Genomic DNA, 11,019 nt, shown 5'->3' with positions numbered 1-11,019 from the left:
GTGCGCCGGCCATGGCGGGCCGGGCGGCGGCGGGAGCCGCGGGGAAGGTTCCGGGCGGAGCGGGAGCTTCCGGGAGCAGCGCGGAGAAACGGGCCGGGCCGGGCTGGACCGGGGTGAGCGGGGAAGATGAAGAAGGAGCAGGTGGTGCACTGCCAGTTCTCCGTGTGGTACCCGCTGTTTCGGGCCGTCACCATCCGCAGGTGAGGGGAGCGCTGTGGGGCTGGGGCTGGCCGGGCCATGGCACTGTGGGGCTGGGCTGGAGGCTGGGCCGGGAGGAGCGGGTGTGAAGGTGAAGGCAGGGAAGAGTGTGAGTGAAGGCACGGATGAACATGAGCCAGCAGTGTGCCCAGGTGGCCAGAAAGGCCAACAGCATCCTGGCCTGTGTCAGGAATAGTGTGGCCAGCAGAACTAGGGAAGTGATTGTGCTACTGTACTGGGCACTGCAGAGGCCACACATTGACTACTGTACTCAGTTTTGGACCCCTCATCATAAGAAGGACATTGAAATACTAGAGAGAGTGCAGAGGAGGCGACGAAGCTGGTGAGGGGGCTGGAGCACAAGTGTAATTGGAGCAGCTGAGGGAGCTGGGGGTTCAGCCTGGAGAACAGGAGCTGAGGGGAGACCCCTCAGTTCCAGAAGGACAGGGAACTGCTGGAGAGAGTCCAGCGCAGGGGAACAAAGATGATGAAGGGAGTGGAGCATCTCCTGTGTGAGGAAAGGCTGAGGGAGCTGGGCTCTTTAGTTTGAAGAAGAGCAGACTGAGGGGTGACCTCATTAGTGTTTATAAATATATAAGTGGTGAGTGTCAGGAGGATGGAGCCAGGCTCTTCTCGGTGACAGCCAACAGTAGGACAAGGGGCAGTGGGTTCAAACTGGAACACAAGAGGTTCCACTTAAAATTGAGATGAAACTTCTTCATGGTGAGGGTACCAGAGCCTGGACCAGGCTGCCCAGGGAGGTTGTGGAGTCTCCTTCTCTGCAGACATTCAAAACCCACCTGGAAACATTCCTTTGTAGCCTCATCTGGGTGTTCCTGCTCCGGCAGGGGGATTGGACTGGATGAGTTTCTGAGGTCCAAATGCACCCAAATCAGGTGGCTGACTTGGTGTTTCTGTGTATTTCTGGAAGCTGTAGCAAATTCAACAGTTTCTAAGGTGCTGCTGCAGGTCACAAGGTGGTTATGAGAGCTACCAGTAACTCAGGAAAGTAAAACTCAAGTTTGTTGCCCAGTTGGATCAAAAAGTGCTGACATCTGTCTTTTAGTGATCAAACCATTTCACAGAATCACAAAATGTCCTGAGTTGGAAGGGACCCACAAGGATCATCGAGTCCAGCTCCTGTCCCTGCACATGACAACCCCAAAATTCATACCATGTGTCTGAGGGTGTTGTCCAGTCTCTTGTCAGGCTTGGGGCTGTGACACCTCCATGGGGAGCCTGTTGCAGTGCTCCAGCACCCTCTGGCTGAAGAACCTTTTCCATTTAATATTTTATATATTTTAGTGTTTAGTGCATGCATATTTTTGGTAAGTTTAGTGATAGTCCTGCATTTTTTGAGTGTTTGGGTGGTATAGGCAAATTTTGGTTTGGATCTCAAGAAGGGAAACCTTTAGTTTGAGCAACATGATGTCCTGTCACTGGTCATGCACCCTGCTTGTTTGGATTTCTTAGAGCTTTCAAGGAATGGGGCATTATTGTGCATTTCATCTAAAATTTTTGCCTCTTCTACTTCCCTGGAGGGAAATGGGCATTGCTTTTTGGGAAGGCATGAGAAGGGAGAAAGAGGAATGGATTTTTTCATAGTTTTAGAGCATAAAGTATACCATTATTGAGGTATATCCTGTTAAAAAGCCAGTTATTTTTATTCAGCTCTTGTTATTATTTTAATAAGTAATATTAATAATAAATCATTAAAGAATTTTTTTCTGTTTCTTCCAGCGTTATACTTCCCCTGCCAGATAATGTGAAAGAATATTTGCTGGATGATGGAACGCTTGTGGTTTCTGGAAGGTAAGGAGTGTTCTTCCCCCACCCTCCAAGAATTAGTGCTGTTTTATATTTGGAGCACTATTTTGTATAAACATCATATGTTTCCTATAGTTGTGTTTTTAAAATTTGACCAGAAGGCTGGCTGCAGTAAACCTCATTCTGTGTGAGCATGTGAATGGGCTGACTGTTGCTGTTAGTGAAACTTGACTTGCTGGTGTCTGATACGTATCCTAAAATCCAATTAGTATGCTTGATCCTAAACCAAATAGGGGCAGTTCTTTCATTTTTTTCTCCTCCTTTCTCGTTGCGGAGTCTACTGGTCTCTCAGGTTTCAGTGCACAGCCTGCTGGTTTGTGTTTGGTTGCTTTGATACGGTTCGCTCCAGTTCTAAGGCTTGGGCTGTGTGACACCACACATGCCTGCAGCCTTATCCAGGGGTGAAGTGACATTACCTGAGTTTAATTCTCCATAAGATCTGCTATATATAAAATCTTTGTAGTTATTGAGTTTGTATAACCATTGACACACGTGTAGTCCATGCCTGTGACAAGGCTCAATGTCCAGTGTGTACACATATACCAAGATTTTGGATGGAAAAGAATGAGGCAGACAGATATGAGAAACAGTTGGGAAGAACCTAGGTTTTATCTGTTTTCTGCTTAGAATCTCTATGTATGACCTTCTTGTAAAATTATTGTTGCATGCATACACCTTGTTAATGATCAGTGTGAGAAATCATTCCACACTCCTTTATTTCCTAACTGGTCATTTGGCTCTTACAGAGGAACCAGTTAGGCTGTGAGTGCGAGGGCTCCATGTCTAATTTCTCAGGAAACAATTTATATCAAATTGAAGCTATTTTAACACCTCGTAAAGATGAGAGGTCTTTTGTAATTTAAAAACTGTTTTTTTTAGAAAAGGTATCTAGAAAATTAGAATTGTTTTTTAAACCATTTTGGATAAGTAGTATTGTCAACTGCTTCTGCAGAATTGTGCAACTTATTTAGCATCAGCCATTTATTTTTTAATCAGCCTTCAGAAGAGCTGTAACTGAGGATTTGACTTTACAGCTGTACTATACAAACAATTTCAGCTGTCTTCAATGGAATAATGAACAGCTGTATAATTGATTTAAATGATATTTTTGAAGATGTTTACGATTTAAAATCCATTACAGAAACCAATTTTTCTCTGAATTGAACTTTTTTTAGCCACAAGTGAATGTGATCTTCTTGCAGTCAAGGCCATGATCGCTTTTAATCTTCAGTGAGCCGGTATCCGACCTCTAGATCTCAAAAACTGAATTGCTAGTTTAATCCCTATGGAAGTGCACTGAAGGACTGCAGAGGCTCAGGCTGTTGAAGAGCTGACTTCTGGCAGGGATGTGCATTTGAACCTGCTCTGTTTGCTATGCTGTCTTGTGAATAATTCTTCTTCAAGAGCTTGATCGCCTTCAAGATCTTCACACTCATCTATGTTGGCTAAAGTACTTCAATAGTCACCTGAAACTTCAAGGGAATATTTGCAGTCAAGTGCTTTCTCCCACATGTGCCGATGCTTACAACAGCAGACAACTGTGTAGAAAAAGGAACTTTTGGGGTAGAAGCTAGTGATTATGTCCTCACTTTCTGCAGGATCTTCTTTTCTGCATGCAAAGTGTGAGGATGTTTTCATTTCAGAACCAGAAATTCACAGGTCAACATCTGAAACTCAAGTTCTATACATTTCTACTTGGAAAAGGAGTATGTAGGCAAAGCATAATGTAAATTGAATGATTGACACGGTGTTGAAAAGCTTTGATTATGGTTTTTTCAGAGCACAGAGTTATCTGCTGATTTGAAAGAAACAAAGTGTTTTGGGTAGGGCCCAAGTCTAATGCCAGGATGTTCAGTCTTCACTTTTCTCTACTGGCTTGCTCTGATTTTTCTCCGCCAAGGGTTGTGAGACTTAATCTTCTTACGAAAATATTTTGAAATCAACATCTGGTAGATATTGTGGAAATGTAATGTATATGGTCAAGTCAAACTTGAGTACTTAATTATTTTTTTCTGCTAATTTATTGTTTTAGAGAAGATCCGCCAAGTCATGCTGAGGAGGGGAGTGACAATGCAGAGGAAATACAGGTCAGTATGAAATGCAACTTAATGTCAAGTCTCTTGAGGAAAATATGGATGTGTAACCTTTTCTGCATAATTTATAGGTGAGGAAAGTACTTTTACAAAATAATAAAATGAAGAGTACTGTTACAAAAATAATAATCACGTGGTAGTTGCCTTGAAAAACTTATTTATACTGTGATGTCAGGGAAGGTTTAAAATGTTTCTATGCTCTTTCATAGATGACTTTTTACTTCTCGATAATTGCTTGTGTAATAATGAGTAGGAAATGTTGAAGGATGTTGGAATTGAACTTAATGCTGTTTCATGGCCTGAAAAATTAGGAGTGAGTGTATTTGGAGGAGCTATTTAAAGAAACAATGAAAGTTTCCGATTCCATAAGAGCTCAGAAGGGTATTCTAGAAGAAAAATGCTGAAAAGTGTTATAAGCACAATGTGACAGAAAGTACAAAAAGCAGAGAAAAAAGAAATGTAATGGAAACCAATGAGTCATGGGTCTCAGGATGGAAGAGCTGGAGACAAGCTTTAGACTTTAGAGTTCTGAAATATCTGAGTTTATGATACAAATCACAATTAAAGTATATAGATGTCTTCTTTTATCAATACTTTAGTACTTCTGCTGAATAGCCAATGTTTTTCCTGTCTTAATTTACAGCCTTAATAATTGGAGGATGGTGATGTTATGCTACAGGAGCTCCAGGGCAGTGATTTGATCTGAGTGTTGTAGGAAGCCATATGGATTCTGATGTTCTCATAAATTATAAAAGATGTCTCAGGAAACCAGTAACCTTTGATTTGTTCTTATTTTAACAGTGGTCGGATGATGAGAATACTACAACACTTAAGGTAAGGTCCTGTAAAAGCCTAACATGGGTTTGTCAGCCATATCCTTCCTGCAACCTTGTGATACAAACTTGTTGCCATTTACAGATACCTGTTGCTGTATTTAATGTTTTTCAGACCATTCTAGACAGATGGCAGTGTAGTTGTCTGTGACTTTAAAAAAACCGTGATGGCTTAATTTTATTTACCTAAAAATAAAACACTTTTCTTCATCCTCAACAATCAGACACTTGTTAGACTATAGGAAATGAACTGAAGTATGGCTCTAAATATAGCTGCCTTTCATTTTCACCACTTTGAATATCTCTCAATTACTTAATCAGACTGGATGCAGAAGAAACAAAGCTTCTGCAGCTCAATTTTCAGAGCTCTACTCTTACACCTTAGCCATTATTTCCTCCTGAACACGTTTCTTTTTTCATTTAATTTTTCATGTCTTTATGGTCTCCTTGCACTGTGCCTGGCTTAGAATCAGGATGATGATGGATACAAAACAGGCTTCCTTGATCTTTTTTTACATCTTTTTGAGACTTGATGTTGCCCTGTTGTTTTCAGGTTTAATACTCTTGCACTTGTCTGCCGTTGATGTTACGACTTCAGTCCTGTCAGCTCCGTAATGTTCAACGTAGTGCTGAATTGCTCACGCTGGATTAGGTGCAACATAAACACAGCCCCTGCTTTGAGTTGGGCCTATGCTGGCACAGAGTATATAGCCTAGACTTTAAAATGAATACAAACCAAATTTACACATGCTAATAGCTTCAGTTCAAGTGTCTAAGCTTAGATAAAGTAAATGCATTAGATTGTAAATTATTATAGACTAGTTTGCATTGGAAGGGGCCTTCAAAGCTCATCTAGTCCACCCCTCCTGCCACGAGCAGGGACATCTTCACCAGATCAGGTTGCTCAGAGCCCCGTCCAGCCTGGCCTTGAATGTTTCCAGGGATGGGGCATCCAGCATCATGCTCAGCAATAAAATAAAGGATGGAGGAAGAAGAGGGATGTTCTGGCCTCCAAGGTGGCTGTTTATTCAGAGACTGGCAGGGCTTTGTCTTCCAGCAAACCTGGAACTTTGAAAACAGTTAATAATGAACATGGTTTGTACCTGTGGCTAGTTTCTACAAAAATACACCTGCATTTGGTCAAAGGAGACTTGAAAAGTAGAATTTCACAATGTGCTCTTTATCATCTCATAAATTTGATAGATGATTACTCTGAAGACGCCATCCATGGCAGATAAGCTTTCTCTACCTGAAATCTAGGGGCTGCTTTGAGGTCAGTGAGTGAATGAAAGTAGTATTTGGTGCTTTTAAGTGTTACCTCTTGCCACTTTGACAGCAATCAAGAGAGTGAATAAACAGCTTGTATAGAACGCAGACGGGTGGTGAGCTGCACCTGGAGTTACTGCAAGAGATGAGAATGGATCAAGTAGTGGTGTGAAAGCTGAACAGTGAGACATTAGGGAACATAATGTGTAAAGGATAGTGGGACAGGTTGGAGGCTGCATTCACTGGCAGCCAAGAGTATTTGCACTTTATTAATGGTAAATCCCAGGTTATAATTCTCTTGATTTCTTGGCTCAGGGTAGGGTGGGTGGTGGTTGTGATTATTCTGATTTGATGACCCACCTGAGTCATCAGGTAGAACTAGTTTCCCTTGCCACGTATGTGTTCTGAAGAAGCATTAGAATATAGGATTATAGAAAATTCTGGGTTTAAAAAAACAGGGTGTTAATATTAACGGATGCAAAGTCTGGCATTCAGAATTTAGGAACTGTTAGAATTTAGCTTGTTCATGCAGCTTTATGGCTATCCTCTTGTGTATATTTCTTCGCACATGTTAATCAAATGACATGACATTTCCCCAGAGAGGCTTAGTATGTGCTGGTATTGCAGATATATATATATATATATTACATATATAGTATGACTCCTGACTTCCATCAAAACAAGAGATGGGGTAAGAATGCAGTGGATGAAGAGTTTTGCTTCTTGCAGGAATGATTTCTAGATTTGAGTGAAGCTCTGAAAATAAAGTAAAATAAGAGAAGGGCTTTTTCAGTTTTTGAAGTGTAGTTTCCCATGGAGACCAGGTAACACACTAAGGAAAGATTCAGAATGTTTGAAGTTCAGTCTGGGTCACTGCACTAAAATGCAAGAGGGGTTTTTGTTAAGTGTTTGCATTGGGGGAGGCTGCAGAAAGGAGAAGCCAAAATGTATGAAGTTTTTTGATCACTTGTGTGGCTGTGAGGGCTTTGTTTGAGCGACGTCAGTGAGCTTTAGCCTAGAAGTTGGCATTGAGTTGAGTTTAAAAATACTCAGGCAGAAGTGGTGTTCTTATATACTTTTTGCTATAAATCCTATTCCATCAAAAATCTTTGACATATGACTGAAATCCTTCAATATTATTTTTAAAGGTCAGCAATCTGATTTTTTTTATATATTGCACCACATTCAGAGTGGACTTTATAGCATCCTGATGAGGGTTTTTTTCCCCCACATCTCATATTTACAATATTGACAATGTTCTTTACAAGACAAGGTTTTCTAGTCCAACCCATACCTTGGCGGTGTGTCCTCTGTTTTGATGCAATGTATTGTTAAGGAGTTACTTTAATACCTAATTTTAGAGCTGATGAGTTAAAGCATAACTTAAAACATTTTGTAAAACTAGAGCTTAAATGAGGAGCTGTCACTCAAATTGCTTATGAGTTGATTTATTTACTTTTATTTATTTACTTCTTCAAAATGCAGCTGGAGAACAATTACAGAACAGAACTGATCACTTTATACCCTTTAATACCTTTGACAGAATGCTATAATACTTGTGTTTTAGACTTTCGTGAAGAGATGCTTAATGCTGAACAAAATATTTTTGAGTGTTTGTTTGTTTTTAAATCTTCTTTGATCTTATTTATATACAACATTCTACCATTAGGTATAAAACATCAGGTCTGTATTCAAGATCTGTTTATTTGACTTGCACATTTGCTGGCTGTTGCAGCTTTTGTGCTGAACACGAGGAAGGTTTGGGTTTTCCCCTGAAGTTCATGGAATCTTTCTAGTAATGAGAGTGAGAACTGGAAACTTTTGTTCAATTTTCTCTGATTGAAAGAATGTCAGAGTTAATTCTGAAGTGATTTGTTTCTACAAATACATTATTTTTGTAGGATTCTTGGCCCTTAATTTTGGACATGCTTATTCCTTCGACAATACTTATTGCTAATGGTATTTAGAAGATGGCTACACGTCACTGTTAGATCTACTGAAACTGATATTGTTGTTGATGTTCTTTGTTCAGGCACCAGAATTTCCTGAGTTCACAGCTAAAGTTCAAGAAGCAATAAGTTCCTTGGGTGGGAGTGTTTTTCCTAAACTTAACTGGAGTGCTCCAAGGGTAAGAATGCTGACTCCCTAAACTTGTAATAGGTGTTATATATGTGGTTTTTGCTGTGTTTTTGTTTTGTTTTGTATTATCTTAATGCATTGGAAAGCAGAAGAGACTAGTGCTGATGAAGGAACAAGTGATAGACAAGATGTCAGTAAAATATGAGACATCAGAATGTTTGGATGGATTAGAGCTTGATGAGGGCGCTGCTGGTGAGGCTGATGCAAGACAGCGCTGTCTTCTTTACCTAAAACCTTGTGTCCTTGTCACAGATCAGTGTGATGGACAGACTCTTCTTATTTAGGATACTACTTGAAGACTTTTCCTGAGATAAAGATTAAAAACCCCACATTTTTTTAAAAAACAAACTTCTCACTAGTTATTTTTAGGTACCCTAACTTAAGGATGGGTGCACCCAAATGTTTTTATATCATATTCGCAAGGGGAACTTATATTCAGTCAAGCATTCCAAGAAAGTGCCTGGAAACAGTAAAAACTTGTGGTTTAAAATGGACTTGGTCTGCTTTCAACAGTGTTCATAACAAAAACAATAACCATTGTGTCTCTTGTAACAGCTAGTGAAGTTTTCCTCAAAATTAAAAGCAAATATGTATTTCTGCATGTATTTTAAATGTTGCATAATATTTAGATAGATCTGCAGCTTGTATTCCTTCCAGCTCATAACGGTGTGGTTTTGGATAATCTTTTTTTGCTTAGGATGCCTACTGGATAGCAATGAACAGCTCTCTGAAATGTAAAGCTCTCAGTGACATCTTCCTCCTCTTCAAGAGTTCAGACTTCATTACTCGTGACCTCACTCAGCCGTGAGTAGATTTCTAGAAGACAATCTGTTTATACCGAGTAAAACAAATCCCACCCCCCTCTCAGTTCTTTTGAAAGATCTTACTCTTTACTGTACAGAAATGATAAATACCTGATACATATTTGTGTTTAAAAGTTGTTCAGGTACAGTAATATGTTTGTAATATAAGTTTTAAGTACAGTAATCAGTTTGTTCTTTGAAGCTTCTCCCCTCCTTCTTTGTTTCCCTACACTGTGCAAAAATAGATGCCAGGTCCGATTTAATGCAGAGAATTGTGAGGCAAATGATCTTCGTTGTTACTTACCCTGAGTCTTTCCTAGTAAACCAGAACTGTTCACCTCGCTTCTGTCAACAAGAGGGGAGCAGCCTCTGTTTTATTGTTATATTAATTCTCTTGATTTTAATATGCAAATGAGTGAAGAGCGAAACAGGAGGACATTATTTTAAAGTGGTACATGCAAAATGACACTATGGACTAAAACCATTTTTTACTGAGTTGCTTTCCAGGGCAAGTGTTGTTTTAAACTTGGAGCTTTTTTGCCTTCCCACCCTCCTTGGCATTTATTTGTGGCCCCCTGCCTTACTGTCGTCACTTCTCATGGTAATACAGCGCAATTTTACTGTGTCCCTTTCAAATTTGAAAGCTGCTGAAGTTTGTGTGGCTGCTTGGAAGGTGCCTGAGACTTCTGCTAATGTATTCGTAGGGCTCCCTCTGAACCCAATTTCTTGTAGCCCTTGAAAAAAATACACTCCGAAAACTGTGATTAGGGAGAATAGCTATAGGTAAAATCACAAATATGGTGTGCTTGGGGTTTATTTTATCTGCTCACATGAAGAGAGTACTTAATTGTATAGGAACAGTTTTCTCCTGTAGTCCCTGTGTCTGATTCATGTCACTCATTTCTAAAATACAGCCTTTTTCTGAAAGAAAATAAAATTATTGGAATTTAATGTTCTTATTACTATTAGTACTATTATTTTTTTTCAGAACAGCAGAATTTCGAAGAAAAAGGGCAGTCCAAGAGATTGCTTTCCAGTAATTATTCAGTGCTTATTTCTATTACTGCAACCTTAGGATACTCAATTAAATGCAGAGCCCTTGTTCCAGGTGCTTTATAGGGGGTTACGAAGCGTCACAATCTGTGTTAAGTAGCTTATGAGCTGATAAGAATTGTCTAAAATGTGAAACCAATTGCATTAATGCTGTGCAACTGACTTATTGGTGCATTAAAAAAAAGATAGGTCGCAACATCTTCATCCTCTCTGCATTTATGGAGTGCTAGCAATGCTGTCAGTCCAATTCTGATGCTGGGTTTACTTTATTTCTAACCTACAGCATGAGGGGAAGAGACTGAGAAGGAGGGGAGAAGATGTTTGAGTGAGAAGGCTGTTTGAAAAATATGTTGGGAAAACAATTTTGAGCTTCGAAAAGTCTGGGATCACAGAGAGTGAAAGGGATGGAGGACACTAGAAATCAGTAGTTTACATTTTGAAGTTGAGCGAATAGTGATTCTCAAAAGACTTTTGTACCTTACCAAGGAACGTTTTTTCATGCTTTCCCCTAATGGGAGGCCAGGTGTCTTGAGAATAGTTTGCTCAGAGGGTAGAGCACTACAGTTTAATGTGTCCTTTTCAGGACTGAGTCTTGTGGTTCCGAAAAGAACTGTACACTTTGTATCATCCCTTTGTGAATATTAATACAGGGTTTATATTCTACTATCCTCATATATAAAGAGTTTCAGCTAGAAGCATCCCGAGCTCCTTGGAGAAATTCTCTTTGGTTAACCACTTTCTAATGAGTTTGGGACACAAGTGTTTAACCAGCACTACTTTATTTAGGAGATGTGTAACTCTTCGTGT

The 11,019-nt window shown here is 39.9% G+C and overlaps 1 protein-coding gene across 1 annotated transcript in view; it reads left to right on the top strand.

Annotated features, from left to right (window-relative positions):
• Positions 1 to 8: 8 nt before the first annotated feature.
• The window catches only part of CDC123 (cell division cycle 123), a 38,584-nt gene continuing 27,573 nt past the window's right edge, over positions 9 to 11,019 (top strand). The window contains exons 1-6 of the mRNA XM_065838619.2: positions 9 to 200; positions 1,939 to 2,010; positions 4,058 to 4,112; positions 4,920 to 4,952; positions 8,250 to 8,345; positions 9,054 to 9,160. Of these exons, the coding sequence (XP_065694691.1) occupies positions 127 to 200; positions 1,939 to 2,010; positions 4,058 to 4,112; positions 4,920 to 4,952; positions 8,250 to 8,345; positions 9,054 to 9,160 (437 nt within the window). The 5' untranslated portion in view covers positions 9 to 126. The remainder of the gene's footprint in view (positions 201 to 1,938; positions 2,011 to 4,057; positions 4,113 to 4,919; positions 4,953 to 8,249; positions 8,346 to 9,053; positions 9,161 to 11,019) is intronic.

The sequence above is a fragment of the Patagioenas fasciata genome, chromosome 1 (genome assembly GCF_037038585.1).
Source record: "Patagioenas fasciata isolate bPatFas1 chromosome 1, bPatFas1.hap1, whole genome shotgun sequence".
In the NCBI taxonomy this organism is placed as follows: Eukaryota; Metazoa; Chordata; class Aves; order Columbiformes; family Columbidae; genus Patagioenas; species Patagioenas fasciata.
This window is presented reverse-complemented; position numbering and strand designations above follow the sequence as displayed.